Source organism: Syngnathoides biaculeatus, chromosome 10, assembly GCF_019802595.1.
Source record: "Syngnathoides biaculeatus isolate LvHL_M chromosome 10, ASM1980259v1, whole genome shotgun sequence".
NCBI classification, from domain to species: Eukaryota; Metazoa; Chordata; class Actinopteri; order Syngnathiformes; family Syngnathidae; genus Syngnathoides; species Syngnathoides biaculeatus.
Window position 1 is genome coordinate 31,400,261 of NC_084649.1, and position 27,649 is coordinate 31,427,909.

Below are 27,649 nucleotides of genomic sequence, written 5' to 3' on the forward strand. Positions count from 1 at the left end.
CAATTTGAAAGATAGAGCCATGCACTAGAAAGGAGAGGAATGAAGATTAGCCGAAGTAAAACAGAATATATGTGCGTGAGTGAGACGGGTAGAGGTGGAAGAGTGAGGCTCCAGGGAGAGGAGATAGCGAGGGTGGATGACTTCAAATACTTGGAGTCAACAATTCAGAACAATGTGTGGTATGGAAGTGAAGAAACGGGTCCAAGCAGGTTGGAAAAGCTGGTGGAAGGTGTCTGGTGTGTTATGTGACAGAAGAGTCTCTGCTAGGATGAAGGGCAAAGTTTATAAAACATTGGTGAGGCCGGCCATGATGTACGGATTAGAGATGGTGGCACTGAAGAGACAACAGGAAGCAAAGCTGGATGTGGCAGAAATGATGATGTTGAGGTTCTCGCTAGGAGTGAGCAGGTTGGATAGGATGAGAAATGAGCTCATTAGAGCGACAGCCAAAGTTGGATTTTTTGGAGATAAGGTTCGATAGAGCAAACTTCCATGGTTTGGACATGTTCAGAAGGTGCTGAGGATGGAGCTGCCAGGCAAAAGAGCGAGCGGAAGACCAAAGAGAAGGTTGATGGATGTTGTGAGGCTAGACTTGAGGGCAGTGGGTGTTAGAGAGGAAGATGCAGGAGATGGGCTAAGATGGAAAAACATTACACGCTGTGGCAACCCTTAATGGGACAAGCTGAAAGGAAATGAAGAAGACCCTGTGTAACTCACTACATCATCAGGAATTCAAATCCTGCAGCGCATGAAAGTCCACTCTGCTAAGCCCAGCACATGTCCAGACCCATCTAAAGTTTGCAATTGACCATCTGGATGATCTAGAGGCGGATTGGGAGAATATCATGTGGTGAGATGAGAGAAAAAGTTAACTTTTTTTTAATAAAATCCACTCGCTATGTTTGCAGAAAGAAGGATGAGTGAAATGCCAAGAACAATATACCCACTGTAGGACATCACACACAGGACATCTGATCCATATTAAGGAGTGGATGAATGGGGCCATGTATCATGAGATTTGATGTAATAATGTCCCTTCCTCCACAAGAGCATAACAATGACCCGAAACACAGTCTGGGAAACTAAGGAGTGGCTCAGTAAGAAGCATTTCAAAGTCCTGGAGTGGATGAGTCAAGTTTCCCAGTCTCCAGACCTCAACTGATTAGAAAATCTGTGGCGGGAGTTGAAAGTCTATGTTGGCCAGCGACAGCCCCAAAACATGACCGATTGTGAGAAGATCTGCATGGAAAATTACGTCCTAGAGTCGATGCAAACCTGCCTGGTTCATAAACATAAGGCCTTGGAAGTTGTTAACCAAGGTTTTATTACAAAGTACTGAGTTAGACTTTTTGATTGTTCAAGTATTTATTTTCCACAAGAATACACTAATAAATTGCTTAAAAATCCAATAATGTGGTTTTCTGTATTTGTTTTACACATTCTGCCTACTTATCATGTAGTACCTATGATGAAAACTACAGACCTCTCTCGTCTTTTTAAGTGGGACAACTTAAATATGCATGGTAGGGTAATTGAGGACTCTGTCTCTGTGATGTGACGTGAATGTACGTGTGAATGGTTATTTGTTTATATGTGAATTGTGATTAGCTGCGACCATTTCAGAGTGAGCCCTGCCTCTCGCCCAAAGATTGCCAGGATAGGCTCTACCATGCCTGTGAGCTTAGTGAGGATAACTGGTCTCAAAAATGAATAAATGAATGAATTATTCCTGACATTACAGTCACATACACTTTGCCGAGATACCTCATTCCATGTTTTTATTTTACCGTACTGTCTGAATGGAAACTTAAGGGACACTTTATATTTCTTCCATCTTTACAGCAATAGACTTTATTAGGAATATGATGGAGAAAAATCCCATGAAACGATTCACTACTGATCAGGCCCTGCGGCACCCATGGTGAGTCTTTTTTTCCTCTTTCACACCCACTCAAACACTAGAACTAAACCTCCCTTAACATTCAGGCTTTATTTTTGAAAACTGGGCATCTGTGGCTGGGTGCAAAGGCCAGCAGATCCTGACTTTTGTGTCAGTGGAAGGCACATTTGCTTCTTTGGCAGACTGGTTTGCACGATGCGCGTTCTGGCGAGAGTGTGTCCTTGGAGATGCGCCGAGCAGAGTGACAATTTGTGGGAGAAAGCCCATGTTTTGGCCAAATATTTTTCTGACACCATAAGCAAGGAATTAATTGAGTGAATTTTTATAACGAAAAGAAAGTCTTTGCAAAGAGAGGAATAGGTACAAGTTTTAAGAGTTGTTACCCCATTCTAATGACCAGACTAAAAGTGCTTTTGTTATATTAAAGTGAGAGGGACAATGAAAGAAAAACACGAGAGTTATCTATGTCCAGCTGTACACACATGGAGCCGGTAAGAACAACATCACATGAGGAACAGCCTGGCTCGGAGAACTAGAAGCCACAACTGGACAAAACCTGTGAATGTTGAAGTTAGGACAAATTGAACTAATATTTGATATACTCATATATATACTAAATGTGTAAAGCATAAATCTGCCAATAACAGTTTCCCCCCTTTTGATTAATCCAACCTAATCAATCCATAATATTACATACATCAGTAAACTCTACCAATTAAAACACAAACAAAGTTATCAAAGCACAGAAAACTAAACCAAACAAATTACAAAGTACTAAATATTAAGAACCTAAAAGAAAGTAAAAGTAAAGAATAGCAACTATATACCAAATATTAAGAAGCTCAAAGAAAGTAAAACAAAGTAAAGCTAAAATACAAAAACTGAAACAGCAAATCATCATGCATTAACAAAACAACAACCTCAGAATCATTCAGAAATTCACACCGCCAGTTCAAGAAAATCTATCATAAGCATGACGTTGTCTAATTTGATTCAGAATGAGGAAAGTGAACAATGGTCGTTATCATCCAGGCAGTCGAAGTGAGGGAAGAGGTCAGGAAAATGTCCTTCAGAGACAGAATAGTGAAAATGTGCATCACGAACAAAGGCTGTGTCAATCATGCGAGAAACCAGAGATTTTACCAAAGGGACAAAACAGCACGACATGAGACAGAGGACAAACAACACTATACAAACCATCAGAGCAAAGCGACAAAAGCCACAGTACGGGAATGTGTCAACTGTCAAAGTGGGAGCATCAATACTCAATTTAATCACAACAACGATGGCAATAAATATCAGACAACCAAGAAAACCCCTTGAAAATGTCATCGTCATCTTCTGGCCGAGTTACACAAGTGTGTGTGTGTGTGTGTGTGTGTGTGTCTGTGTGTGTGTGTGTGTGTGTGTCTGTGTGTGTGTGTGGTGTGTGTGTGTGTGTTTGTGTGTGTAGCAGTTGCTTGGCTTTATGACCAATTTTCTTCACCTTTATGACCTCTCAACACGCAATCTGTTGGTAGCACTGATTGTAGCCAAAAGTATATTCTAAAAGTGAACACTCTTTCTTAGAGGTTACTCAACCTTCATAGGTTGACCTTTATTATCCTGATGACCTTCATGGTCAAGCGCCATAGAAGATGAGGAGAGTGGAGGATTCAGAACCGTCTGAGGCGCTGAGACCTTCATGCAGTGTGATGCGTGAACTCACTTTCAGCGACCTTCACTGTTCTGTTGGTCACAAGGAGAACTTGGAAAGCCCCCAGCCAGCACTGATGTCTCCACGTTTTCCGCTGGATGTTCTTTATCAGCGCCAAGTCACCGGGTTTGACGTCATGCAAGAGACTGCCTCCCTCGGAAGTGCTGCATGAACTTGTTTCCTGACTTCAGAGAGCAGGTCAAAGATGTGAACAGGAGAAATGAACTGAGCCCCAAGTCTTTTCAAATAGGAGCAAATTGGGCTCCTGATTCCCCAATGATAAATGTATTGTTGGGACAAAATCTAACAACGATTCTGCATGATCTACCGGACGCCCGATTTCAATTCCATCTGGAGTAGATGTCAGTACCAATCCCAATTTTATCATGAGATCCCTTCCCAACAGACTGATTGTACATGTGGAGGACACCACACACGGATGCTTAAAGCGCACATCTGATCGAAAGCCATGCAATGCATGTGAACCTGGGTGTGTAAATGGTTCGTAAAACCTCTATTTGCACACATTGAGTAACAACTTTGTTTGGTTGGAGCAAGAACAATGGGCTTGGAGGCCCTAATCACAGAATTTTAAGCTCACGAATAAATAAGGCTAGTAATGAGTGTATTATTTACCAGTCAACTGTGGGAAAGTTCATGTAGGCGTCAGTTTTCAAGAATGTGTTAATGTCTGGTGGTTAGGCTGCATTTTCTTTCTCTTAAGCAACAATCTAATTCTGCACCTCAGCATGCAGTGTATCAGTAGCTAGCATGTTTTCATTGTAGAGAGTGAGGGTTGGATGCAGGGGTGTTTGTGTATTACCGGTCAATTGCCCTGCTCCGGGGTCTATCAGGAATTGGTCAGCATTCCCATTTGATGCCTTTTCAGACAGTCCCTTTGCCATTGTACCTTCTCTCCACAGTAGTGGCAAGTGTCAACATTGAAGTCACTACTCACCCGGTTGTAATTGTCAGGGCCTATTCTACCCCCTTCACATTTCATGCCGTTCACTAGGTGTGCATTCAGAATCAGGTTTATTGGCCAAAAACACACAAGGAATTTTTCTCTGGCAGTCGGTGCTACCCTGGTACAACATTCAGAACACAGAACAACAAAGCAACAAGAACAAAGACCAAGACCTTTCTGGTTATAGGATTCTGATTCTGATTGTGATTCTGGCAATGTAGCTGAGGTTTTTTTTTTTTACCTTTGAAATAGGGAGTTGTTCAGCGACACCTTTGCCAAATCCTCCTCTTTATTCTTCTTCTGGTTGCATTCTTTTGTCTCAGCATGTTTGGCTTGTCGCATAATTTCTGCCAGGCGGTTGTTTGACTAGCCACCAATCAGGGTGTTAGCCATGATTTTGGTCAATGATGAAAGTAAACCATCCACAGATGCTGCCTTCACAACGGACTCGAAGGGGCTGTCCTCGCCATCAAAAGTGTCTGGTTTAGAAAGTCCAGAATGGCTTTCACAAATGTCAAAGAGGCAGTGCAGGCACTGAGCGAGTGTCTCCTCTGAAACTTGCATGAAGGCACACATCTATCACAGGTCAGTGGGGAATGGGAAGTGCATTTCCAACGCCTAACCTATGGCTGTCATTCGCAATCTCCCATGGTCCATTTGAGTTCCACGAGGCAATCTTCGCTTGCATCTGCTCATACTCTCCTTGTTCCACAATCCCAGCAATTTTGCTGAAATTCTCCACTCCAAGATGGAGAAGGAGAAGTTGCTGCTGATGGGTCTCCACTGGAGGAAAGATTGATGTAGCTTTCAGCCACCTTCATTGGGATGTGGCAACTCTTTTATTGCTTCTTTCATTTCTTGGTCCATGTGATCGTACGCCAGGACAGGTTGACTGTTCGGGGCAGGGAACTCAACCATTGGCATGCGAAAGTTCAGATCCATCTTGGCCTTCTGTCTGTTACCTGCCTGCAATGGTGGACCTGGGACCCAGCTTTCCTGTCCCACGGCAGACAAGGCATGCTGCCAGAAGGAGCCATCTGTACAGGTGGAGGGTAGGGAAGAGCAGCAGCACCAGCAGCAGCAGCATCTTGTCTGCACAGGGCAGGGAGCAGAGTGGTGGGAAGTACCGGTGCCGAATGCGGAGGAGGGGGCCACTGGTTGTCATCACCACTTGTTTGCTCGAGTTGCTGTTTGACTTGCGGGAGATATGGGGGTACCCAGTCAGTGTCTTCATCCTGACAACTTCCACCAGACCACCTCAAATACACTGTCACAGGGGGAGATAAGCAGTCATCAGTTTCTATCCACTATTTTTCTTTTTTCACTTTCTAAATTCTTTGACTCTTCTCTTGCCTATTAGCCTCTCTCATATTTTCAGACATTCTGGATTTTTCCCAATGTCTTCCAAATTCTTAATTTTAATTGTTTTGTTCTTCTTTACAGTACTTTTCTCCTCCTCCAACCTTTCTTTTAAATGTTGTAACTACTGGATACTTTAACTTCCCGTGACTGAAAAACTATAGTCAGTTACCCATTTCTCTACCCACACTATAGATTTCTCCCCATATTTCCCCCTCATATGGGTCATGGATGTGTACACTGGTAAATCCCTGTTTTTGCTCTTATTAGTTTTGCTTTTCCCACTCCCCATTTTTCAGAAGCACTTCTCTTTATCACAGTATTCGAACATCGTCAAAGTTGTTGGGGACTTTAACTTGAGTTGGTGAGTCTTGGGGACACGAACCTCTCACCATCAGATCTTGAGGCACCAAACGCCTCAGTGAATTTAAGCCTGGGAACTCTAGCCCTTGCCAACATTTCTTGTAGCAACAAACTCCTCACTGAATTTAAACCTGCGGCCTCGGACCCAACACTGTCCGATCTTGCGGCCTTGAACCCCTCACTGTACTTTATAGCACTGACTCGAACCCTACCAATGGAATGTGGGGAGTGTAACTAACAATTTCCCTTATTACAAAGATAAGACATCCGAAAATCAAGAAATAAATGATAAAATTATTTGCCATAGTTCTTTGTTGTGGGTTGTTTGGAATCCCGAGGTGATGGCTGTTCCAGAAAAGCAGCCGGGAAGTCCTCTATCATAATTCTTGGATAAGAGCAGGACTTGTGCACTCGTCCCGGATGCTCAGTCACTGGTCTGGAGAGCCTCTGGATCACTCTTGTAATCCTACTTCTGACACCAACTGTTTTGGTAAAATCTTTATCTGACAACATAAACAACGAGACCATCTTGTCTTTGTGGATTTTTATTCCAAAAAGAAAGGAAAGGCTTTGCAAAGAGAGTAAAAAGTTCATCTTGTGAGTTGTCACCCCTGACTAAAGATCAGATTAAAAGTCCTTTTGTTATATTCAAGTGAAAGAGACAAAGAAAGACAAAACAAAAGTTTTAACTCTATACAGCTGTACACACATGGAGCCGGTAGGAACAATATCACATGAGGAACAGCCCGACGAGGTGAATTAGAAACCAGAACAGGACAAAACCTGTGAAAGTTGAAGGTAGAACTATCCATCCATCCATCCATCCATTTTCCTGGCTGCTTATCCTCACATGAGACACAGGAGTGCTGGAGCCTATCCCAGCTGTCAACGGGCAGGAAGCAGGGTACACCCTGAATTGGTTGCCAGCCAATCGCAGGACACATGAAGAGAGACAACAGTTGCATTCACAATCACACCTAGGGGCAAATTAGAGTCTCTGATTAATGCATGTCTTTGGGATATGGGAGAAAAACCGGAGTGCTTGGAGAAAACCCATGCAGGGATGGGGAGAACATGCAAACTCCACACAGGAGGGCTGGAATTTGAACACCAGTCCTCAGAACTGTAAGGTCAATACTCCACAGCTGCTCCACCATGCCGCCAATATTTATGTATGTACTGTACAAGGTGTCTGTTAACACACCTGTCTAAACCTACACCTGCTCAGACCATGTCTAACATATGGTGCAGGGTAGACCGCTGGTCGAGGGCCATTTGGGTGATTCTAATTAGGGCACACGCACTTCCATCGACATGTTTTTTCAGTGGTTGTCACTGTGATAGCGCAGAATCAGAATCAGCTTTATTGGCCAAGTTTGTAAAAAGACAGAAGAATTTTTCTCCAGCAGTCGGTGCTGCCCTGATACGACATTTGGAAAAAAGACTAACAAAGTAACAAGAACAAAGAAAAAGAGACATTTCTGTTTATCGGAACTATTCCTTATATGAGTCACAGATGTGCATGATGTAAAGTCGTCTTCATTTAGAACAGGTAGGAGATAAGAGTGTGGCAACGTCCCACATTGTGTTAAGCTTGTACAGAGTGTCTTTACCCGTTCCCGGTTCCTGTTGTAGACCAGTGCAAAGACAATCGCGCAACGGGAGCAGTTTAAATTGACGAATCGTGCCATAGTCTCCAAAATATATGACTAATCCCCATATTGATTGGACCAGCAGTATGTGAGTGTGTGTGCCAACAATGGCATAAGGCAGAAAATAGTTGATAAGCAGATCAAGAATTTAAAGACTTACAGTAATTTCCAGAGGGAAAAAACAGTTAGAATGCCTGCTAGTTTTGACTTGCATTGATCTGTAGCGCTTTCCCAACGGAAGGAGCTGGAAGAGTTGGTGCCCAGGATGTGGAGGGTCCAAAAGGATCCTGCCCACTTTGGACCTAGTTCGCGTTGCATGCCAGTCTTCAATAGTGAGTAGAGTGGTACCGACAATCCGTTCAGTGGTTTTGATTGTCTGTTGCAGTCGGAGTTTGTCCTTTTTTGTGGCGGTACCAAACCAAACTATGATGGAGGTACACTGCTGACCCCTGTGTAAACCTGTCTCAGCTGCTCTTGTGGCAGGCTGTGCTTCCTCAGAAGCCACAAGAAGTACATCCTTATTTGATGTTCACCCCCGACCTCAGGTCCTCTTAGACCGTAATTCCAAAGAACTTGATGGTCTTGACGGTAAACACAAGACAGTTGGACAGGGTCAGGGGCAGCTGTGATGAAGGATGCCGCCTGAAGTCCACAATCCTCTCTACAGCGTTTAGAGTGTTCAACGCCAGCTTTTGTTGACCACACCAAAGCACCACTCTCGCCATTTCCCGTCGATATGCATACTCGTTGCAGTCTTTGATGAGGCCGATGACCGTTGTGTCATCTGCAAACTTCAGGAGTTTGACAGTTGGATGCCATGAGGTGCAGTCGTTTGTATAGAGCAAGAAGATCAGTGGGAAGAGGACAGAGAGGTGCCCTGGTGGTAATTGTGCACGTGGATGAGGTCGTGTCCTCCAAACTCACCCGCTGTGTCATCCCCGTCAGGAAGTTGTACATCCACCAGGAGATGGCAGGCGAGATGCTGAGCTGGAGAAATATGGAGGAGAGGAGTTCAGGGATGATGGTGTTGAACGCAGAGCTGAAGTCCACGAACATGATCCTCATATAGGTGCCCTCGCTGTTGTGATGTTCAAGGATGAAGTGCAGACCCATGTTGACGGCATCATCTCCAGACCCTTTAGGTCGATAGGCACACTTTAGTGAGTCCAACTAGGGACCTGTGATGCTCTTGAGGTGGACAAGCACAAGGCGTTGAATGGACTTCATGACCACAGATGTCAAGGCAACAGGCCTGTCGTCATTAAGATCTGAAACTGCTGTTTTTTGGGGGGACCGGTATAATGGTGGAACATTTGAAGCAGGTTTGTACTTCACACAGTTCCAGAGACCTGTTGAAGATCTTTGTGAAGACAGGAGCAAGTTGGTCTGCGCAGACTTTGAGGCAGGATGGGGACACAAGGTCTGGGCCCGGCGCTTTGTTGATCTTTTGTAGTTTGAAGATCTGTCTAACAGCAGTGACAAAGCTCCACTCTCACATGGACTGCTGCAATTACCCATCATCCTCTTTTGCACAGAGATGTCTCTGTTGAGACTGACATTGTGGGATATTTAAAGAAAATGAGAGCAGCAGCTTTGATTGGTGGGTGAAGGGAGTCATGTTAACACTGATCCAGTGAGTCGGGCTGGTCTACGAAATTACCAACGTCGGTGTTACCCGCCATGTGTCGAATTTAGATTGTTCACAAAAATAGGTGCCATCAGCCATTGTTTTTTTCCCTATGAATATACAATATATTACAACATAAGTAACCAAATCCCTTACTCTGTTATAGGATTGCTGGAAACACCGCTAAAGACTTGGACATTTACCAATCTGTTTGTGAGCAGATGGAACGGAACTTTGCCAAATCTAAATGGAAGGTTAGTAACGCTGTAAGGTTGTTGTCTATGTTAGGTGTTGCAGATGAATGGTTAGATCATCATCATTTCATCATTATAATCATCATTGTCATTGGAAGAAAATCTTCCTTTTCCCTTCGGCTTGTACCGTTACAGGTCGCCACAGGGTCTATGATGAACGCATAATAAACTACAGAAATGATCTGTCCTTCTATCTATTCATTTTCAACACCGTTTATTTTCACTAGAGTCATGGGTATGCTGGAGTTTATTCCAGATAACTGCAGGCAAAAGTCAATGTACATCCTGAACTGGTTGCCAGCCAATCACACATATAAACAATAATTCATAGCTATGTCTAATGTAGTCTTCATTTAACCTACCCTGCGTCTTTTCGGGATGTGGGAGGAAATTGGACTGGCTGGTGAAAACCAACACAGCAATGGGGAGAACATGCAAACTCCACACAGGCGAGTGATGCTGGCTTTGAACCCAGGTCCTCAGAAAAGTGAGACAGATGTGCTAACCAGGTGTCCCCCGTGCCGCTCTACACTTACAATTAATTACCTAATATTTTCATTATATTTCAAAACCGGGCAATTTGGTGGAATCGTGGTTAGCACTTCTGCTGCACACTTAGGAGATCTGGGACATCAGTGTAAGAAGTTTGTATATTCGTTTCGTGCTTGCGTGGGTTTTTCCTGGGTATCTACCACATCCCCAAAACATGTTTATTTTGGGTGGGGGCTAATTAAAGGCTCTTAATTACCCCCATGTGTGAATGTGAGTATGAATAATTGTTTCAACAAAAAATATGGTCTGATTAGCTCCGACCTCAATAAGGGAAAGCTGTATACTATTATCTTTATTGACAGATACAGGTCCAGATAAAAAGACAACATACATCCAACCATAAAAAGATAGACCTCAATTGATATACAGTGTCATGAAAAAGTATTTTCCCCCGATCGCTTTTTCTTTTTTTCAAATCTATCACTCACAAAGCTTTCAAATCATCAAAACTATTTTATTATCATTCAATGACAACCCAAGGAAATATAAAATGCAGTTTCCAAATGGCAAATAACTTTATTAAGACAAAATCAAAACCTATATGATCCTCTGTGAACTAGTAATTGCCCCCACTGTGACTAACCACAAATTTGGGAGAGGTGGTCACAAGCCATCCCAAAATGTGACTACCTCCATACTTGTTGAATAAAAAAAAAAAAAAAATCACTTAAATAGAATCTATCAGAGAACGTGAAGTAGGCTACAAGATCTCAAGAACCAATGCATGATGACATGATCCTAAGAAATTTAAGAAGAAATGAGGGGAAAAAAGCGATGAAATCCATCAGTCTGGAAAATGTTACAAAGCCATTTCTAAGGCTTTGGGGCTCCAATGAAGCAATGTCAGAGTCATTATCCACAATGGATGACTCATCCAGGAGGTCACAAAAAGAACTTCAAATAACATCTAAAGAACTGCAAGCCTCGCCGGCCTCAGTTAAGGTTAGTGTTCATGATTCCATGATAAGTAAGACACTGGATAAAAAGAGCATCCATAGGAGATATTCCTGGTGAAAACTCCTGCTGTCAGGAAATAATACAAAGGCTTGTCTTACATTTGCCCAAAAACATCTTGATGATCCACAAGACTTTTGGCGAAACATTCTGTGGACTGGCAAGTCAAAAATTGAACTTTTTGGAAGGTATGCGGGCTGTTCCATCTGTCATAAAAATTGGACAGCATTTGATAAAAAAAACATTATGCCAACAGTAAAGCATGGTGGTGGCAGTGTGATGGTCTTGAGATGGTTTGCTGCCTGAAGACTAGAACAACTTGCTGTGATTGATGCAATAATGAATTCTGCTGTGAGGACCAGGAAATCCTGAAGGAGAATGTCCGGCCATCAGTTTGTGCCTTCAAACTCAAGTGCTGTAGAATCACGCAGCAGGACAATGATAAGGATCATACCAGCAAGTACACTTCTGAATGACTTAAAACAATAAATGAATGCAAAAACTAAAGTTTTTTCTTTTTTTTTTTTTTTTTAAATGTGGCCAAGTCAAAGTCTTGATTTGAATCCATTTGAAATGCTGTGGTGTGATCTTAAATGGACAGTTCATGATGGAAACCCCTCAAATATGGTGGCGTTGAAACATTTCTGCAAGGAAGAGTGGGGCAAAACTCCTCCAGAGTGAAGTGAAAAACTCATCACCAATTATTGGAGTCACTTGATTTCAGTTATTGCTAGCAAGACTAGCAAAACCTGTTATTAGGTTATTAGGGGCAATTACTTTTTCACAGAGGGTCAGTAAGGTTGGGATTTGTTTTTATGCCTTAATAAATGTAATTTTCATTTGAAGATGTCACGACCCATCGGAAACGAGAGTAGGACCCAAATGCAGGAGCTCGGAAGACGCAAGGTAGTTCAAGAAGAGACGTTTATTGTATGCAGAGATCAGGGATCGAGCAGGTAGTCCGGTGCAGCAGCGGTAGTTGTGACGTCGGGCGAGAGAGCAGATGAGCGGACAGGCAGGAGTCGGTACACGGGGAAACAATCAACGCAGGCATAAGCATCAAGGAGTCAGGCTTACGGGGTTGGTCGGAGAACGGACGAAGGTCGGTACACACAGGTTCAATCAGGGATACGAGAGTGCTGGAACGGGACATAAAGCTCAACGAACTGGCGGAGGACCAGTCGTCACCGGGTCCTATATATACAGGGGATGATCAGCCCGCATGAGGCGCAGGTGTGTGCCTCCCAATTAGCGCAGCCGCGCAGGCACCCGCACAGCTCATGCTGAAGCGGCAGGATCATGACAGAAGATGCTTTCTGTGTTTCCTTGGATTGTCTCTATTGAAATAAAAATTGGTTTGATGATTTTAAACTGTTGTGCGTGGTAAGTATTTAAAAAAATCAGGAAGGAGGATACTTTTCTACGGCACTGTAGGTATAGAAAATAAAAACTGGATTAATTCATACATATTTCATAGCATATTAAACTATATGTTACACTATAATCATTTTGTTCATCCATCATATAGAGAAATCTCAGAAAAACAAAATGATAATGTTGTCAAAGATTTTCAACACTATCAATGATGTTTGTGTGATGCTGGGAAAAAAGCCCACTTTTCATCTTTTTTGTCAACAGCAAGCCTTCAATGCAAGTGCTGCCATCTACCACATGAAGAAACTTCACGTGTCCCACAAGGAGCCCTCCTCCACTCCTCTCTCACTTCCCCACATCATTATACAGACCTCCTCTCAGACTAACCTAGAATCCCTTGGATCCTGCAATGATGATACTCACAGCTTGGATCCAAATGGAAATCCTCACCATGCCTCCAGTCATCTCATTTGCAGTGGGTCTGAGCCCAACAGGGGTCTCTGCCCTCCATTCAGTGCCCATCATAGGGAACCCCACTACCTGCTTGCAGAACCACAGGAGATCCGCTCAATGGACTCTGAGAATGATACTTTCGTGTCTTCGAGAAGGTACAAAATATTGGCATGCTCCTACATTCATTTTGGATAGAATACTACCCTCTAATAATGTAACATGTCTTTGCATTGTAGCCTGGGTGCTGTGGCTGAGAGGAAGGACCCACCACTCCATTCTGGTGTTTGTTCCATCATGTGATTGGCTGGCTAACTCAAGATGAGTCTCAAGTAAGTCAAGGCTTGTCGGTCCAGTATTCCTTGAATTTTTAAAAACTAAAAACTTTGCTACCTGCTACCAAATCCACTAACTCCAAAATGTCTCCGATTTCAGTGAACAACACGATGCGGCATTCTCCTTGGTTTAAAGATGCCAGCACATCTATTGCCCTAAACTTCTGTCTTCTGAGCTCAGGAAAATATTTTCAAATGACTGACACACTGAGGTTAACTGTCAAACACTTTTCTCTTTTGATGTCTTTCTGACTTAGATAGGATCTATCGGCATGTCAGTTTGAAGCTGATGAACTAAATCAGTAAAATAATGTTATGTTTTCTCTAAATGTTCATTAGTTTATGGAAATAAAAAATGCAACTTGCACAGATAAGATCCTAATTGTGAGGGTTAATAAGGCACAGTGGACAGTGACGTAATGTAAATCAGTGCTGTTTGTGGTATGGAATCTGTAAGATACATAAGCTGATGATGTTGAAAAAACAAATTCATCAAGTGCCACAAATCAGGATAACAATTCTTCAAAGAATTACAAATGTAGTGAAATGCATTTACACATTTTTTTTTCCTCAAAGTCTTTGTTTCTTCTTGTGATGATATTACAGATCTACTGTGCCATGTTAAACAGTCACACTGTAACTGTACACACAATGAAGACATAAGTAAAGTTTTTATTAAATATGATGGGTTCTGCAAAAATAACAAAAGTTAAATAAATAATACAACTGGGTGTCCCATTAAATTCTACATCAATTGAAATATGAATGTAGTAACTATATGCTCCTAGAAAATGAAATTAAATAAGCTTCATGGTGTAAAATAAAAATATTCATCACAATTTCAACATTTTCAATCAGATATAGATTTTACAAACATTTTACAATTTCACAAAACTTTACAATGCTTAATGTGCCCTGCCCGTGTGACCTGACACACATTAACACATAAAATGCCTTTTCATTACTGGTGAATTTCATTCTTCCCCCTGAAAAAAGTACATGAAACTAAGTTAGGTGTACTCGTAATAATTTTAGAAAATTTTAAATAATTTGAGGCGGGATTGGCTATTTAATTAAACTACAAAATGATATTGAATTCTTGGGACACCCTGTAAGTTACGCAAAGTTATGCGAAGGTAAATGTGACATTGATGCATCTTGTGTTGACCTTTTCAAACTCTAGATGGTGCATCTGTCAGAGAAGATATGCAATGTTATTGAGACAAGTAGCAGCCATATTTGAGGATTAAGGAGTATTTCTGCTTGAGTGAAAAGTTATTCTGATAAAGTTTGTCCTGTGATGTATTTAAAGCAACTTGTGTGCTCAGCCCTGGCAGACACTTAAATCATGGGCTTTTTTTTGAAGTTGTTCTACAAGGTCTTTTAGCTTGGCTTCAAGTCCCTCAAGCTTTGTTGACTTTTGAAGAATCTCATCTTGCAACAGCTTCAATGAATCTGCTTTCCCTGTGGAGAGGTTAAAAAACAATAATTAATGCAGTTTTTGGCGTTAATAAAAGTATGATTTTTTTTGTACATTTTATTTGTTTATTTATTTTGTAATGTATAAATTATATTCATCAAGTACTCTAAACTAGACCAAAGTTCTGTATATTTGACTCACATTTGCATCCAAATATGAAGTAAGCTAACTAAAAACTATCGGGCACGGTGGATGACTGATTAAAGCGTCTGCCTCATACTTCTGAAGACCGGGATTCAAATCTGGTCTCGCCCGTGTAGAGTTTGCATGTTCACCCCATTGATGCGTTGGTTTTCTCCAGCCTCTACGGTTTCCTCCCACATCCCGAAAACATACATGGTAGGTTAAATGAAGACTTTACATTGCCCATTCGTGTGAATTTGAATGCGACTGTGACTGGTTGTTTGTTTCTGTGTGCACTGCGATTGGCTGGCAACCAGTTCAGGTACACCATGGAACCTGCTTGAAGATAGCTGGAATAGGATCCAGCACTCCCACCATCCTTGTGAGATTTAAGCAGTTCAGATCATGGATGGATGGATACCGTACACAATAAAGCCAATGCACTCAATTAAATTAACACATCATTATTGAGGGAAGAGAGGCCTGTTTAATGTGCGAATGCAAGGTGTTTAGGGCTTTGACAGCTTGGTCACATATGGTACCATACCTGTGTTTTTTTTTACTGCCTTAAAAAGTTATAAATCAGATAAGTTAAATATGAGTCCAATAATTACTCCTGTGGGGTACATACTGTACATTTCTGCACAACTCTTGTACCGCTATTTTTGAGAGTGAGTGTAAGCAGGGATGTATGTTTTGTGTGGCATATACTGTACTGTAGGCCCATGTTGTAAAGCCTCATAGTTTTCACGAGATCCCACTTTGATTCCAACTTACTGTTGATTACATTGCTAGACGTATTCAAGATAGAGTTACTGCAGAGCTATCTCTTGAAAATATATCCGACAAATGTACGTGAAATAAATAGTCCAGGTTGCTTATGTGTCAGAGGCAAAATATTGGTGTATAAACAATCACTCTGTAAACAAACAGGGAAAATGCTGCAAAAGACAATCTTGCCTAACTGTGTGATACATGTAATGTATGTTACCTTCCAGATCATTCAACATGCTGTCAGTGGTATTTGCCAGAGTTCCAACATCCTTCTTTAGCTTTGCAAGTTGTTCGGCCCCTGGCCCTACTTCACTAGGAGGCTGTCCAGCAGCTGCTTTGTCTTTAAGACGGTCAAACTCCTGCTGCACTGACGACACCTCCTAGAAACACACACATTCATTTTGTTTACTATTATTTTGCTTGCCATCCATTTACAGTTTACCTAGTCGACATGTATATAATTACACAAATATTCTGAGCAAAAACAAATATGGAAACTTGAATTATATTCACAGTTTACCATCACAAAACCAATTTTCATCCTCCCCCTTGATTTCTGATCATATCTGAGTGACATCTGACCTGATCAGCAGCAGCTGCTTCATCCTCAGCTTTGTCTGCGGTTTCCTGTGCATCCTCAGCTTGTTCAGTTCCATTTTGCAGCAGGTCTTTGAGCTCATCCAGTTGAGGTTTGATTGGATTAATCATATCTGTTACATCATCCAGAGTCTTCTCTGCTGGTCTCAGTTGGTCTTTGTTCTGGATAAAAACAACGATCATAAAAGTGAATATTTTTTAGAAGTTTATTCTAATTTTCTATGTGGCTATAATAGCTTCTTCGTCACCCTGGAAAAGATAATATTTTGGTATACTGTAGATAATTTTCCCTGGGCCACACCTTAATAAGGGTTTTGTGCAGCTTGTCTATGGAATCCAAGTTGTTCTGCAATCTGTCCTCCATGTCAGCGAGGGAGTCCTCCACTGAGTCAAAGCCTGCCACTAGTTCATCCACATCATCCTTCACCCCTTGTGCTGCGTTTCTGTCGACATGCCATTGTCACTCCAAGGACTTAACAGAACGATTTGTATCGTTTGATACAATTTTAGAAAAATCATACTTACATGTCTTAATTGTAGGGGGGAAAAACATTTAATGCTGTAATCAACATCCAATTACACTATGTCTAGTGTTGCGAACTTTTTAGAAAGGGGATTCACCTGGTATCTTGGGCCTCCTGCAACAGTTTTCGGGCTGCATCCAACTGTGGGGCTGACTTGTTTAATATGGATGTACTGTCTGGAAGGTTTGTGGCAAGATTTTTCAGCTCATCCAGTTTCTTCTTTAGAGAAGCAGGGCTCAAAGGCAGTTTGGTTTTCAGGATCAAGTCACTCACATTCTGAATGTGGGTCAGGTTGGATGATGGATCTGGTCCCAGAAATCAGAGCAGTAGGAAGCAGAAGAAGAGCTAAGGTATCGTACACTTGGACATTATAATAAGTACTGTACTCCTGCACAATATCACGAAATCTCATACAAAAACTATTAAAAGATATCAGTATAAATAATGTTCAGTTTTGATTGACAGTTGAGAGGCATTGCTAAACAATAATCATCAAAGTTCAAGTTTGGAATGGTGTAGTTCCAAATGTAATACAAATATTCTACTAAAGTAGGAATACAGTAGGGTTAATTGATTGACATTTGACAATAATATGAGTCACTTAAAAAGTAGTATATAGTTGTATATATCCATCCATCCATGAATTCATCCATCCATTTCCTTGTGTGTGTGTATGTATACAGTGAAGAAAATAAGATTTGAACACCGTGCTATAATATATATATATATATGTATATGTTCTCCCACTTCGAAATCATGGAGGGGTCTGAAATTTTCATCGTAGCTGCATGTCCACTGTGAGAGAGATAATCTAAAAAGAAAAATCCAGAATTCACAATGTATGATTTTTTAATGATTTATTTGTGTGATACAGCTGCAAATAAGTATTTGAACACCTGAGAAAAACAATGTTAATATTTGGTACAGTAGCCTTTGTTTGCAGTTACAGAGGTCAAACATTTCTTGTAGTTGTTCACTAGGTTTGTACAAACTGCAGGAAAGGTTTTGGCCCACTCCTCCACACAGATCTCTCGATCAGACAGGTTTCTGGGCTGTCGCTGAAAAACACGGAGTTTCACCTCCATCCAAAGATTTTCTATTGGGTTTATCTTTGGAGACTGGCTAGGCCACGCCAGAACCTTGATATGCTTCTTACAGTGCCAATCCTTGGTTTTCCTGGCTGTATGCTTCGGGTCATTGTCATGTTGAAAGACCCAGGCACGACCCATCTTCAATGATCTGACTGAGGGAAAGAGGTTGTTCCCCAACATCTCACAATACATGGCCGCAGTCATCCTCTCCTAAATACAGTGCAGTCGTCCGGTCCCATGTGCAGAAAAACACCCCCAAACCATGATGCTACCACCCCACGCTTCACAGAAGGGATGGTGTTCTTAGGGTGGAACTCATCATTCGTCTTCCTCCAAACACGATTAGTGAAATTATGGCCAAAAAGTTCAATTTTTGGTCTCATCTGACCACAAACCTTTCTCCCATGACCCCTCTGTATCATCCAAATTGTTATTGGCAAACTTAATATGGGCCTTGACATGTGCTGGTTTAAGCAGGGGAACCTTTCGTGCCATGCATGATTTCAAACCATGACATCTCAGTGTATTACCAACAGTCACCTTGGAAATTATGGTCCCAGCTCTTTTCAGGTCATTGACCAAGTCCTGTCGTGTAAATCCTGGGCTGATTCCTCACCTTTCTAAGGATCATGGAGACCCCACGTGGTGATATCTTGCATGGGGCTCCACTCCGATTGAGATTGACTCTCATGTTTAGCTTTTTCCATTTTCTAATGATTGCTCCAACAGTAGACCTTTTTTCACCAAGCTGCTTGGCAATTTCTCCATTTCCCTTTCCATCTGTGTGGAGGTGTTGGCCATGTTACAAGTTTGATTCTTACTGATTGTATGGGATGGACAGGTGTCTTTATGCAGCTTAACGACCTCACACAGTTGCATCTGATTCAGGATAATACAAGGAGTAGAGGTGGACTTTTAAAGGCGGACTTACAGGTTTTCGAGAGTCAGAATTTTAGCTGATAGACAGGTGTTCTAAAACTTATTTGCAGGTGTATCACACAAATAAATCGTTAAAAAAAATCATACATTGTGATTTCTGGATTTTTCTTATTAGATTATCTATCTCAGTGGACATGCACCTACAATAAAAATTTCAGACCCCTCCATGATTTCTAAGTAGGAGAACTTGCAATATAGCAGGGTGTTCAAATACCTTTTTTCTTCACTGTATAAGTTATGCGGTCACAATTTAGGACTATGCTGCATGACAAAGCTGTTGTTTTTCAGACTCCATAGAGTAAACATTCACAAGGCATGTTTTTTTTCTTTGCCCTAAAGGGTTAGGGTAAGACCTAACCTAACCTAACCCTAATTTATTGGCCCACGAAGAGTTTGTGTGTGTGTTATGTGAATGGCTTTCGCTATCTGATTGGTGAATTAGAGTCAAATAACATTACTGTAATGGTCATGCTGGATTGTCCTGGATTATCCCTATACGGAAGTCAAAGATAAAATCAGTACCATGCAGTGTAAAACTGAGTATTATTATCTTTGTAAGGCATTTGTTGCGAACAAATCAACCTCACATATACATATATCCACAATATTTCCATAAAATATATGCATCAATCCTCTTTTGACACTACAAATAAATGTACCTGAGAGGAATTCTTTGAGCTCTTTCACAACATGGTGTGCCTCTTTTAAGTTATCTTCAAGGTTCCTTCCTGCCTCCCTTATCTTGTTGGACAGATTCTTAGTTGACTCTCTCATGTCATTGGCGCTATCTTGTGTATCTTGGAGCTGTAAAAAAAAAAAAAAAAGAAAACAAAAATCAAAATATGTATGTTTACTTAAATGTACACAATATAGACACGAGACTCCATTCCAGATTCTCAAATTAATCCATTAATTGGGGGTTGAACTTGTTGCTCTTCGTCTTAGATGATTTTTCATACTATCAAGCCCTTTTGGACAATTGCATGCTTTCAAATTTGTGCTGGGGGGACTCCACACTGGCAAAGCTGGATTTGAACTAGGACCATGAGAACTTTGAGGTAGCTATGCGAAAGATAAATAGGAGCTGGTCAGCCTCACCCGCCATTATCGCTAACTCGGGTTTGGTCTGGTTGCAGCCCATATTGACAGTAATTTATGAATATTTACTATATTGCCAAAAGTTTTCCTCAGCTACTTTCACTCATATGATTTTAAGTCACATCCCACTATAAATCCATATAATTTAAGAAGTCAATCAGTACTGTGTACCTTCATCACAGTCTGGTTTGGGGCTGCCACAAAAAAGGACAAACTCTGACTACAGTGGACAATCAAAACTGCTGAACGGATTGTTGACATCACTCTATTCACTTATTGAAGACTTCCACGCCGCTCAAATTTGGTCCAGAGCAGGGAGGATCCTTTCGGACCCGTCATGGGTGTGTCTATCATCGACCTGGTGCACACCTGCTCCAATGAGTAGATATGCCCACCTGCTTCTCGTCTTGCTAATTACGGCATTGATATATGTCCGCACATGCGATCTGTTCCTTGCCAGATTGTTGTACTTTTGTGTTCAGCCTCGTGTTCTGGTCATGACAGGACCCTCCACATCCTGGCCACCAGCTTACAGCTCCTTCCATTGGGTAAGCACTACTGATAAAAACTAGCAGACATGAAAACATTTTTTTTTCTCTGACAATTAAGTCTTTAAATTCTTGATCAGCGAACCTACTATTTTCTGCCTTGTACCATTGTTGGGACACACCCTCATATCCTGTTGGTCCAATCAGTATTAATATTCGTAATATATTTGTAGACTTATCACCTGATTCGTTACTTTAAACTGCACAATTGGCATTGTACTGGTCTTTAATGGGAACTGAGAATGGCTAAGGGCACTTTATAAGCTTAACATAACGTGAGGCGTTGACACCCTCTTAACTGTTCTAAATGAAGAAGACTCTGCAACTTGCACATCTGTGACTCTTATAAGGAATTGTTCCAATAAAGTGAATGCCTCTTGTTCTTTGTTCTTGCTAGTTTTGTTAGTTCTTTGTTCTGAATGTCGTACCACGGTGGCACCGACTGTCAGAGACAAATTCCTCGTGTGTTGTTACACAATAAAGCTGATTGTAATTCATATTCGGAAGATGTTGGCCAATACTTTGCAGCGACAATAACTTCAACTCTTGTGGGAAGGCTTTCAACAAGGTTGAGGAGTAAGTTTGTGAGAGTTTCTGCTCATTCTCCCAGAAGCAGGTCAGACACTGAAAATCAATCAATATCAACCCAAAAGTGTTCAGTCAGGTTGTGGACACTGCAGGCCATTCAAGTACAGCCCCACCAATTTTTTTCATCCATGTCCTGATGAAACTTGCTTTGTGCACAGGTGCATAGACATGTTGGGAAAGGAAGGGTTATCCCTCAAACAGTTTGACTGTCTGAAATTGTTTGGTATGCTGAAGCGTTGAGAGTTCCTTTCAATTGAGCTCAGGGGCTAATATTTTGGGCATTTCCAACTTTATGGGAACAGTTTCTAGATGGCCCCTTTGTGGTCCTACACTGTAGATCACTGCAACAGTGCACAAATCAGGGTGAATAAAGACACAGATGAGAAAGTTCAATGTGGATGAATTTGACTCATCTGCACAGAGTCCTCCCCAAATCCTGACTGAATATCTTTGGTTTGATTTTGAGTGATTTCCAGTGTGTTCAGTGTGTGTCCTCACAAATATCACCTCAACCTGACAACATTTTAAAATAAATTAGAGTGGAGACTGAGAGCCAGGCCTTCTCATCCAACATCAATGTGTAACCTCACAAATACACTTCTGTGAATATGGTTATGAATCCCCTTAACACACAGAACAGTTCAAGTTGTCATAACTACCAAACATCCGAGCAGACCATCATATTAAACCTGTGGATTAAAAATCAGAATCAGCTTTATTGGCCAAGTATGGAAACGACACACAAGGATTTTTTTCTCTGGTTGTTGGAGCCACCCCAAAATCACATACATGTTATGTACGAACAACAGTAGACAGACAGTCAATTGACAGGGAAATGTTTTTTTTAACTCACAAATGGGAGTTCACTTAAAATAATCCGCCCATTTTCTGGGCTGCTTCTCCTCACAAGGGGTTGCGGGAGTGCTGGAGGCTTTCTCAGCTATACTCAGGCACCTTCAACTGTTTGCCAGCCAGTCGCAGGGCACTTAGAAACAAACAACCATTCGCACTCACAATCACACCGGTGGGCAATTTAGAGTGTCCATCCATCCATTTTTTGCTGCTTTTCTGGGTTGGGTCACTGGGGAAGTAGCTTGAGCAGGGATACCCAGACTTCCCTTTCCTTTGCCACTTCTTCCAGCTCTTCCGGAGGGATCCCGAGGCGTTCCCAAGCCAGACGAGAGACATTGTCTCTCCAGCGTGTCCTGGGTCATCCCTGGGGTCTCTTTCCAGTGAGATGAGAACCCCTCTCTGGGGAGGCGTCCGGGAGGCATCCGAACCAGATCCCCCAGCCACCTCATCTTGCTCCTCTCAATGCAGAGGAGCAGCGGCTCAACATTGAGCCCCTCCCGGATGACCAAGCTTCTCACCCTATCCTAAGGGAGAGCCCGGACGGACATCCTGTGGAGGAAACTCATTTTGACTGCTTGTATCCGAGAATTTGTTCTTTCGGTCACGACCCACAGCTCGTACCCATAGGTGAGGGTAGGAACGTAGCTCGACTGGTAAATTGAGAGCTTTGCCTTTTGACTTAGCTCCCTCTTTACCACAATGGACCGATACAAAGTCTGCATCTCTGCAGACTGCACTGATCCATTTGTCGATCTCCCGCTCTATTCTTCCCTCACTCATGAACCAGACCCCAAGACACTTGAACTGCTCCACTTGGGGCAGGATCTCATCCCCGACCTGGAGGGAGAGGGCATGCCAACCTTTTCTGACTGAGGACCAGGGTCTCAGATTTGGAGGTGCTGATTCTCATCCCAGCCACTTCACAATCAGCTGTGAACTGCTCCAGTGAGAGCTGGAGATCATGGCATGATGAAGCCAGCAGAACCACATCATTTGCAAAGAGCAGAGATGCGATGCTGAGACTACCAACACGACACACTCTTCGCCTCGGCTGTGCCTAGAGATTCTGTCCATAAAAGTTATGAACAAAATCAGTGACAAAGGGCAGCCTTGGCAGAGTCCAACTCTCACCGGAAATGAGTCCAACTGATTGCCGGCAATGTGGACCAAACTCTGATAATGGTCGTACAGGGACTGGTAAACTCGTATCAGGGGGTTATGTACCCCATACTCCCAAAGACCCCCACAGGACTCCCGGAGGGACACAGTCGAACGCCTTCTCCAAGTCCACAAAACACATGTAGACTGGTTGGGCGAACTCCCATGCACCTTCGAGGATCCTGCAGAGGGTTTAGAGCTTGTCCACTGTTCCACGGCCAGGAGAAAAACCACATTGCTCTTCCTGAATTGGAGATTCGACTTCCCGATGGACCCCTCTCCAGTACCCCTGAATAGACCTTACCAAGGAAGATGAGGAGTGTAATCCCCCTATAGTTGGAACACACCCTTCGGTCACCCTTCTGATAAAGGGGGACCGCCAACCCAGTCTGCCAATCCAGAGGCACTGTTTCAATGTCCATGTGATGTTGCAGAGACGTGTTAACTATGACAGTCCCACAACATCCAGAGCCTTTAGGAGCTCCAGGTAAATCTCATCCACCCCCGGGGCTTTGCCACCAAGGAGCTTTTTAACCACCTCGGTGACCTCAACCCCAGAGATAAAAGAGCCCGCCTCAGAGCACCCAAACTCAACTTCCTCATGGGAAGGCGTGTTGGTGGAATTGAGGAGGTTTTCGAAGTATTCTCCCCAGCGACTCACAACATCCTGAGTTGAGGTCAGCAGTGCCCCATTCCCACTATACACATTGTTGATGGTGCAATGCTTCCCCCTTCATATACGCCGGACACCCACGCCCGGGTTTTTGCCTCAGCGACCACCGAAGCTGCATTCCGGTTGGCCAGCCGGTACTTATCAGCTGCCTCAGGAGTTCCACAGGCCAAAAATGCCCAATTGGACTCTTCCTTCAGCTTGACAGCATCCCTCACTGTTGGTGTCCACCAACGTGTTCGCGGGTTGCCTCCACGACAGCCACCGACCACCTTACGGCGACAGCTACGGTTGTCTGCCCCAGCAATTAAGGCACAGAACATCGTCCACTCGGACTCAATGTCCCGACCTCCTCTGGGACGTGAGCAAAGTTCTTTCGGAGGTGGGAGTTGAAATTCCTTCTGAATGGGGAATCTGCCAGCCGTTCCCAGCAGACCCTAACAATACGTTTGGGCCTGCCACAGTGGACCGGCATCTTCCCCCACCATCAGAGCCAACTCACCACCAGGTGGGGATCAGTTGACAGCTCCACCCCTCTCTTCACCTGAGTGTCTAAGACATGCGGTCGCAAGTCCGATGACACGACCACAAACTGCGACCGAGGGTGTCCTGGTGTCAGGTGAACATGTTGACACCCTTATGCTTGAACATTGTGTTCGTTAAGGACAATCCATGATGAGCACAGTAGTCCAGTAACAGAACACCTTTCGGGTTGTGATCGGGGGCGTTCTTCCCAATCACGCCCTTCCAGGTCTCACTGTCATTGCCCATTGTGGGCATTGAAGTCCCCCATCAAAATAATGGAGTACCCTGAGGGGGTGCTCTCCAGCACTTCCTCTAAGGACTCCAAAAATGCTGGATACCCTGAACTGCTGTTTGGTGCACAAACAACAGTCAGGACCTGCCCCCCCCTACCTGCAGGCGGAGGGAGACTACCCTCTCATCCACCGGGGTAAACCCAATGTAGAGGGCCGAGCCGGGGGGGCAATAAGTATGCCCACACTTGCTCGGCGTCCCTCAACTTGGGCAACTCCAGAGTGGAACAGAGTCCAACTCCTCTCAATAGGAGTGGTGCCAGAGCCCAAGCGGTGTGTAGAGGCGAGTCCAACTATATCTAGCCGTAAACACCGGGCTTTAACACAGAGTTTAGACACCAACATGCAATATGGCAAACAATGAAGATCAATAAAATCATCTTTGTTCCCTGCTTGGATCATCTTGGCAACACTTTCTTCCCTTGCTGCTGCATTATGAAGCCTTAATCGCAGCATTGAAAATACATTACATGCGACTTGAGGCTTGCCTTATATTGTGAGACAGATTCTGAGTTGACTGTCTCGTGTCATTGGTGCTATTGTGTGTTTCTTTGAGCTGTAACAACAGCAAAAAATTAAAAGCACATGTACATGTATTTAGTTAAATGTACACTCTGTAGATGAAGGTGTAGAACCACACATCTTCTCAATTCCCAAATACTCACTCCTAAACCTTGTTGAAAGTCTTCCCACAAGCGATACAGCTGTTACAGTTATAAAGGATAGACCAACATCATATTAAACCATATGGATTTAGAATGGAATGTCACTTCAAATCATATGTGAGGCAGGTGAGTGAATACTTTTGCCTATATAGTGTATCCATACCTTCTCTGCTGCCTCTGTGATGTTGTTGCTGAGATATTCCAGACGATCTTTGACATCTTTCACATTGGAATTTGCCATTTTGCCTATAGGCAGGGCACCAACACATGTTGAGCCCCTCTCACAGCGCAAAGATCCTTCTGGTGGACACAGGTCCACATCCTCACATGTGAGTGGGGTACAGGGCTTGGATCTAACACTGCCACATACCTGGAGAGATACAGTCTTCATTATTTACTTTGTAGAAAAAAAATGCTCATGTATGGGTCATTATGGCGCAGTGGCTCAGCTGTGAAGTGTTGACCTCATAGTTCTGAGGTCTTGGGTTCGACCCTGGCCCCACCTGTGTGGAGTTTGCATGTTCTCCCCGTGCTTGCATGGGTTTTCTGTCGGCACTCCGGTTTCTTCCCGCATCCCAAAAACATGCAACATTAATTGGACACTCTAAATTGCCCCCAGGTGTGACTGTGAGTGCGGCTGTTTCTATGTCTCTATGTCTGTCTCTATGTGCCCTGCGATTGGCTGGCAACCAGTTCAGGGTGTACCCTGCCTCCTGCCCCTTGACAGCTGGGATAGGCTCCAGCACTCCCGTGACCTTCGTGAGGATAAGCTGCTAATAAAATGGATGGATGGAATAAATTAACCGTATGAGTTGTATAATTTACATGTGTTCCCCTTCAAAGTCTGCAGCTACAAGTGCATAAGTGAGCTTACTTATTGAATAATCCCTTTATACAACTGTAACAAAGGTAACAACATCAAAGTTTCCAATATTTTAAAAATTCTGAAATATTCATCCATCCATTTTCTTTGCTGCTTATCCACACAAGGCTGCTAGGGTCTATCCCAGCTGCCATCAGGCAGGAGATACCTTGAACTAGTTGTCAGCCAATCGCAGGGCACATAGAGACAGACAACAGTCACACTCACAATCACACCTAGGGGTAATTTAGAGTCTCCAATTAGTGTTGCATCTTTTTGTGATGTGGGAGGAAACTGGAGTGCCTGGAGAAAACCCACGCAGACACAGGGAGAACATGCAAACTTCACACAGACGGGGCCAGGAATGAACCCGGGACCCTGTGAGGCCAACACTTTCCAAGTGACCCACCATGCCGCCCAAACTATTCATATTTTTCCAAAATAAATCCATTTATTTTGCTCTCTACTATTGTGTGACTGCAAAATGACTGCCTCATCCTGGCAGACAACTCCCGTATATTGTAGCAACATAATGACCCTCTTTACACTGGAATTAACAGTAAACACAGCAAAAGTGACTAAGACCATTTGTAAAAGAAGCATAGAGAGAGAGGAAAAAAAAAGGAATTCTAATTGACACTAAGATGCATTCGCGATAGTTTTCATGGAGAAGCCAAATTAAACAATAGGAGAAAAATAAGCAATCAAGCATCTTCACAAAACATGTTGCAAATCATGAGACAATTTGGGACACGTAATGATAATCATAATAATAATAATAAGTCAAAGTCGATGTATGTATAACCCAGTCTGTGCCCGGTTGGGCACCAGAGGAAATTATTATTATTATATATATATATATATATATATATATATATATTTTTTTTTTAGGCAGACAAAAACTCCAAAGCTTATGTCAAAGTTGAAATAAAAAACGAAATACATGAGAAATCAGGATCCAATAATCTTTTCCTTTCGGCTTGTCCCGTTTGGGGTTGCCACAGCTTGTCATCTTTTTTCCATCTAAGCCAATCACCTGCATCTTCCTCTCGAACACCAACTGCCCTCAGGTCTTCCCTCACAACATCCGTCAACCTTCTCTTTGGTCTTCCTCTCACACGTTTGCCTGGCAGCTCCATCCCCAGCACCCTTCTCCCAATATACTCACTCTCTTGCCTTTGGACATGTCCAAACCATCAAAGTCTGCTCTCTCGAACCTTGTCTCTAAAACATCTAACATTCGGTGTGCCTCTAGTGAGCTCATTTCTAATCCTACCCAATCTGCTCACTCTCAGCAAGAACCCCAACATTTTCATTTCCTTCACCTCCAGCTCTGCTTCCTGTTCTCTCTTACTTTGGTTAATCTTCATTTATCTCCTTTC

At 42.8% G+C, this 27,649-nt stretch overlaps 3 protein-coding genes across 12 annotated transcripts in view; 2 read left to right on the forward strand and 1 right to left on the reverse strand.

Annotated features, from left to right (window-relative positions):
• The window catches only part of LOC133507480 (calcium/calmodulin-dependent protein kinase type 1D-like), a 56,909-nt gene extending 42,109 nt beyond the window's left edge, over positions 1–14,800 (forward strand). For all 9 annotated transcript variants that reach the window (XM_061832526.1, XM_061832517.1, XM_061832519.1 and 6 more), the window contains 5 exons: positions 1,843–1,921; positions 9,731–9,818; positions 12,963–13,306; positions 13,388–13,480; positions 13,584–14,800. In XM_061832526.1, coding sequence (XP_061688510.1) covers positions 1,843–1,921; positions 9,731–9,818; positions 12,963–13,306; positions 13,388–13,451 — 575 coding nt within the window. In that variant the 3' untranslated portion in view covers positions 13,452–13,480; positions 13,584–14,800. The remainder of the gene's footprint in view (positions 1–1,842; positions 1,922–9,730; positions 9,819–12,962; positions 13,307–13,387; positions 13,481–13,583) is intronic.
• Positions 14,801–14,807: 7 nt separating this feature from the next.
• LOC133507478 (laminin subunit beta-3-like) overlaps positions 14,808–27,649 on the reverse strand; it is a 43,444-nt gene continuing 30,602 nt past the window's right edge. For both annotated transcript variants that reach the window (XM_061832507.1, XM_061832506.1), the window contains 7 exons: positions 25,569–25,775; positions 19,671–19,815; positions 17,079–17,286; positions 16,759–16,900; positions 16,443–16,619; positions 16,078–16,240; positions 14,808–14,947 (listed from right to left, as the gene is read on the reverse strand). In XM_061832507.1, the coding sequence (XP_061688491.1) occupies positions 14,808–14,947; positions 16,078–16,240; positions 16,443–16,619; positions 16,759–16,900; positions 17,079–17,286; positions 19,671–19,815; positions 25,569–25,775 (1,182 nt within the window). The remainder of the gene's footprint in view (positions 14,948–16,077; positions 16,241–16,442; positions 16,620–16,758; positions 16,901–17,078; positions 17,287–19,670; positions 19,816–25,568; positions 25,776–27,649) is intronic.
• Positions 20,535–27,649, forward strand: part of g0s2 (G0/G1 switch 2) — a 39,671-nt gene continuing 32,556 nt past the window's right edge. Inside the window, exon 1 of the mRNA XM_061832538.1 lies at positions 20,535–20,657. The gene's annotated coding sequence lies outside the window, so the exon portion shown is untranslated. The remainder of the gene's footprint in view (positions 20,658–27,649) is intronic.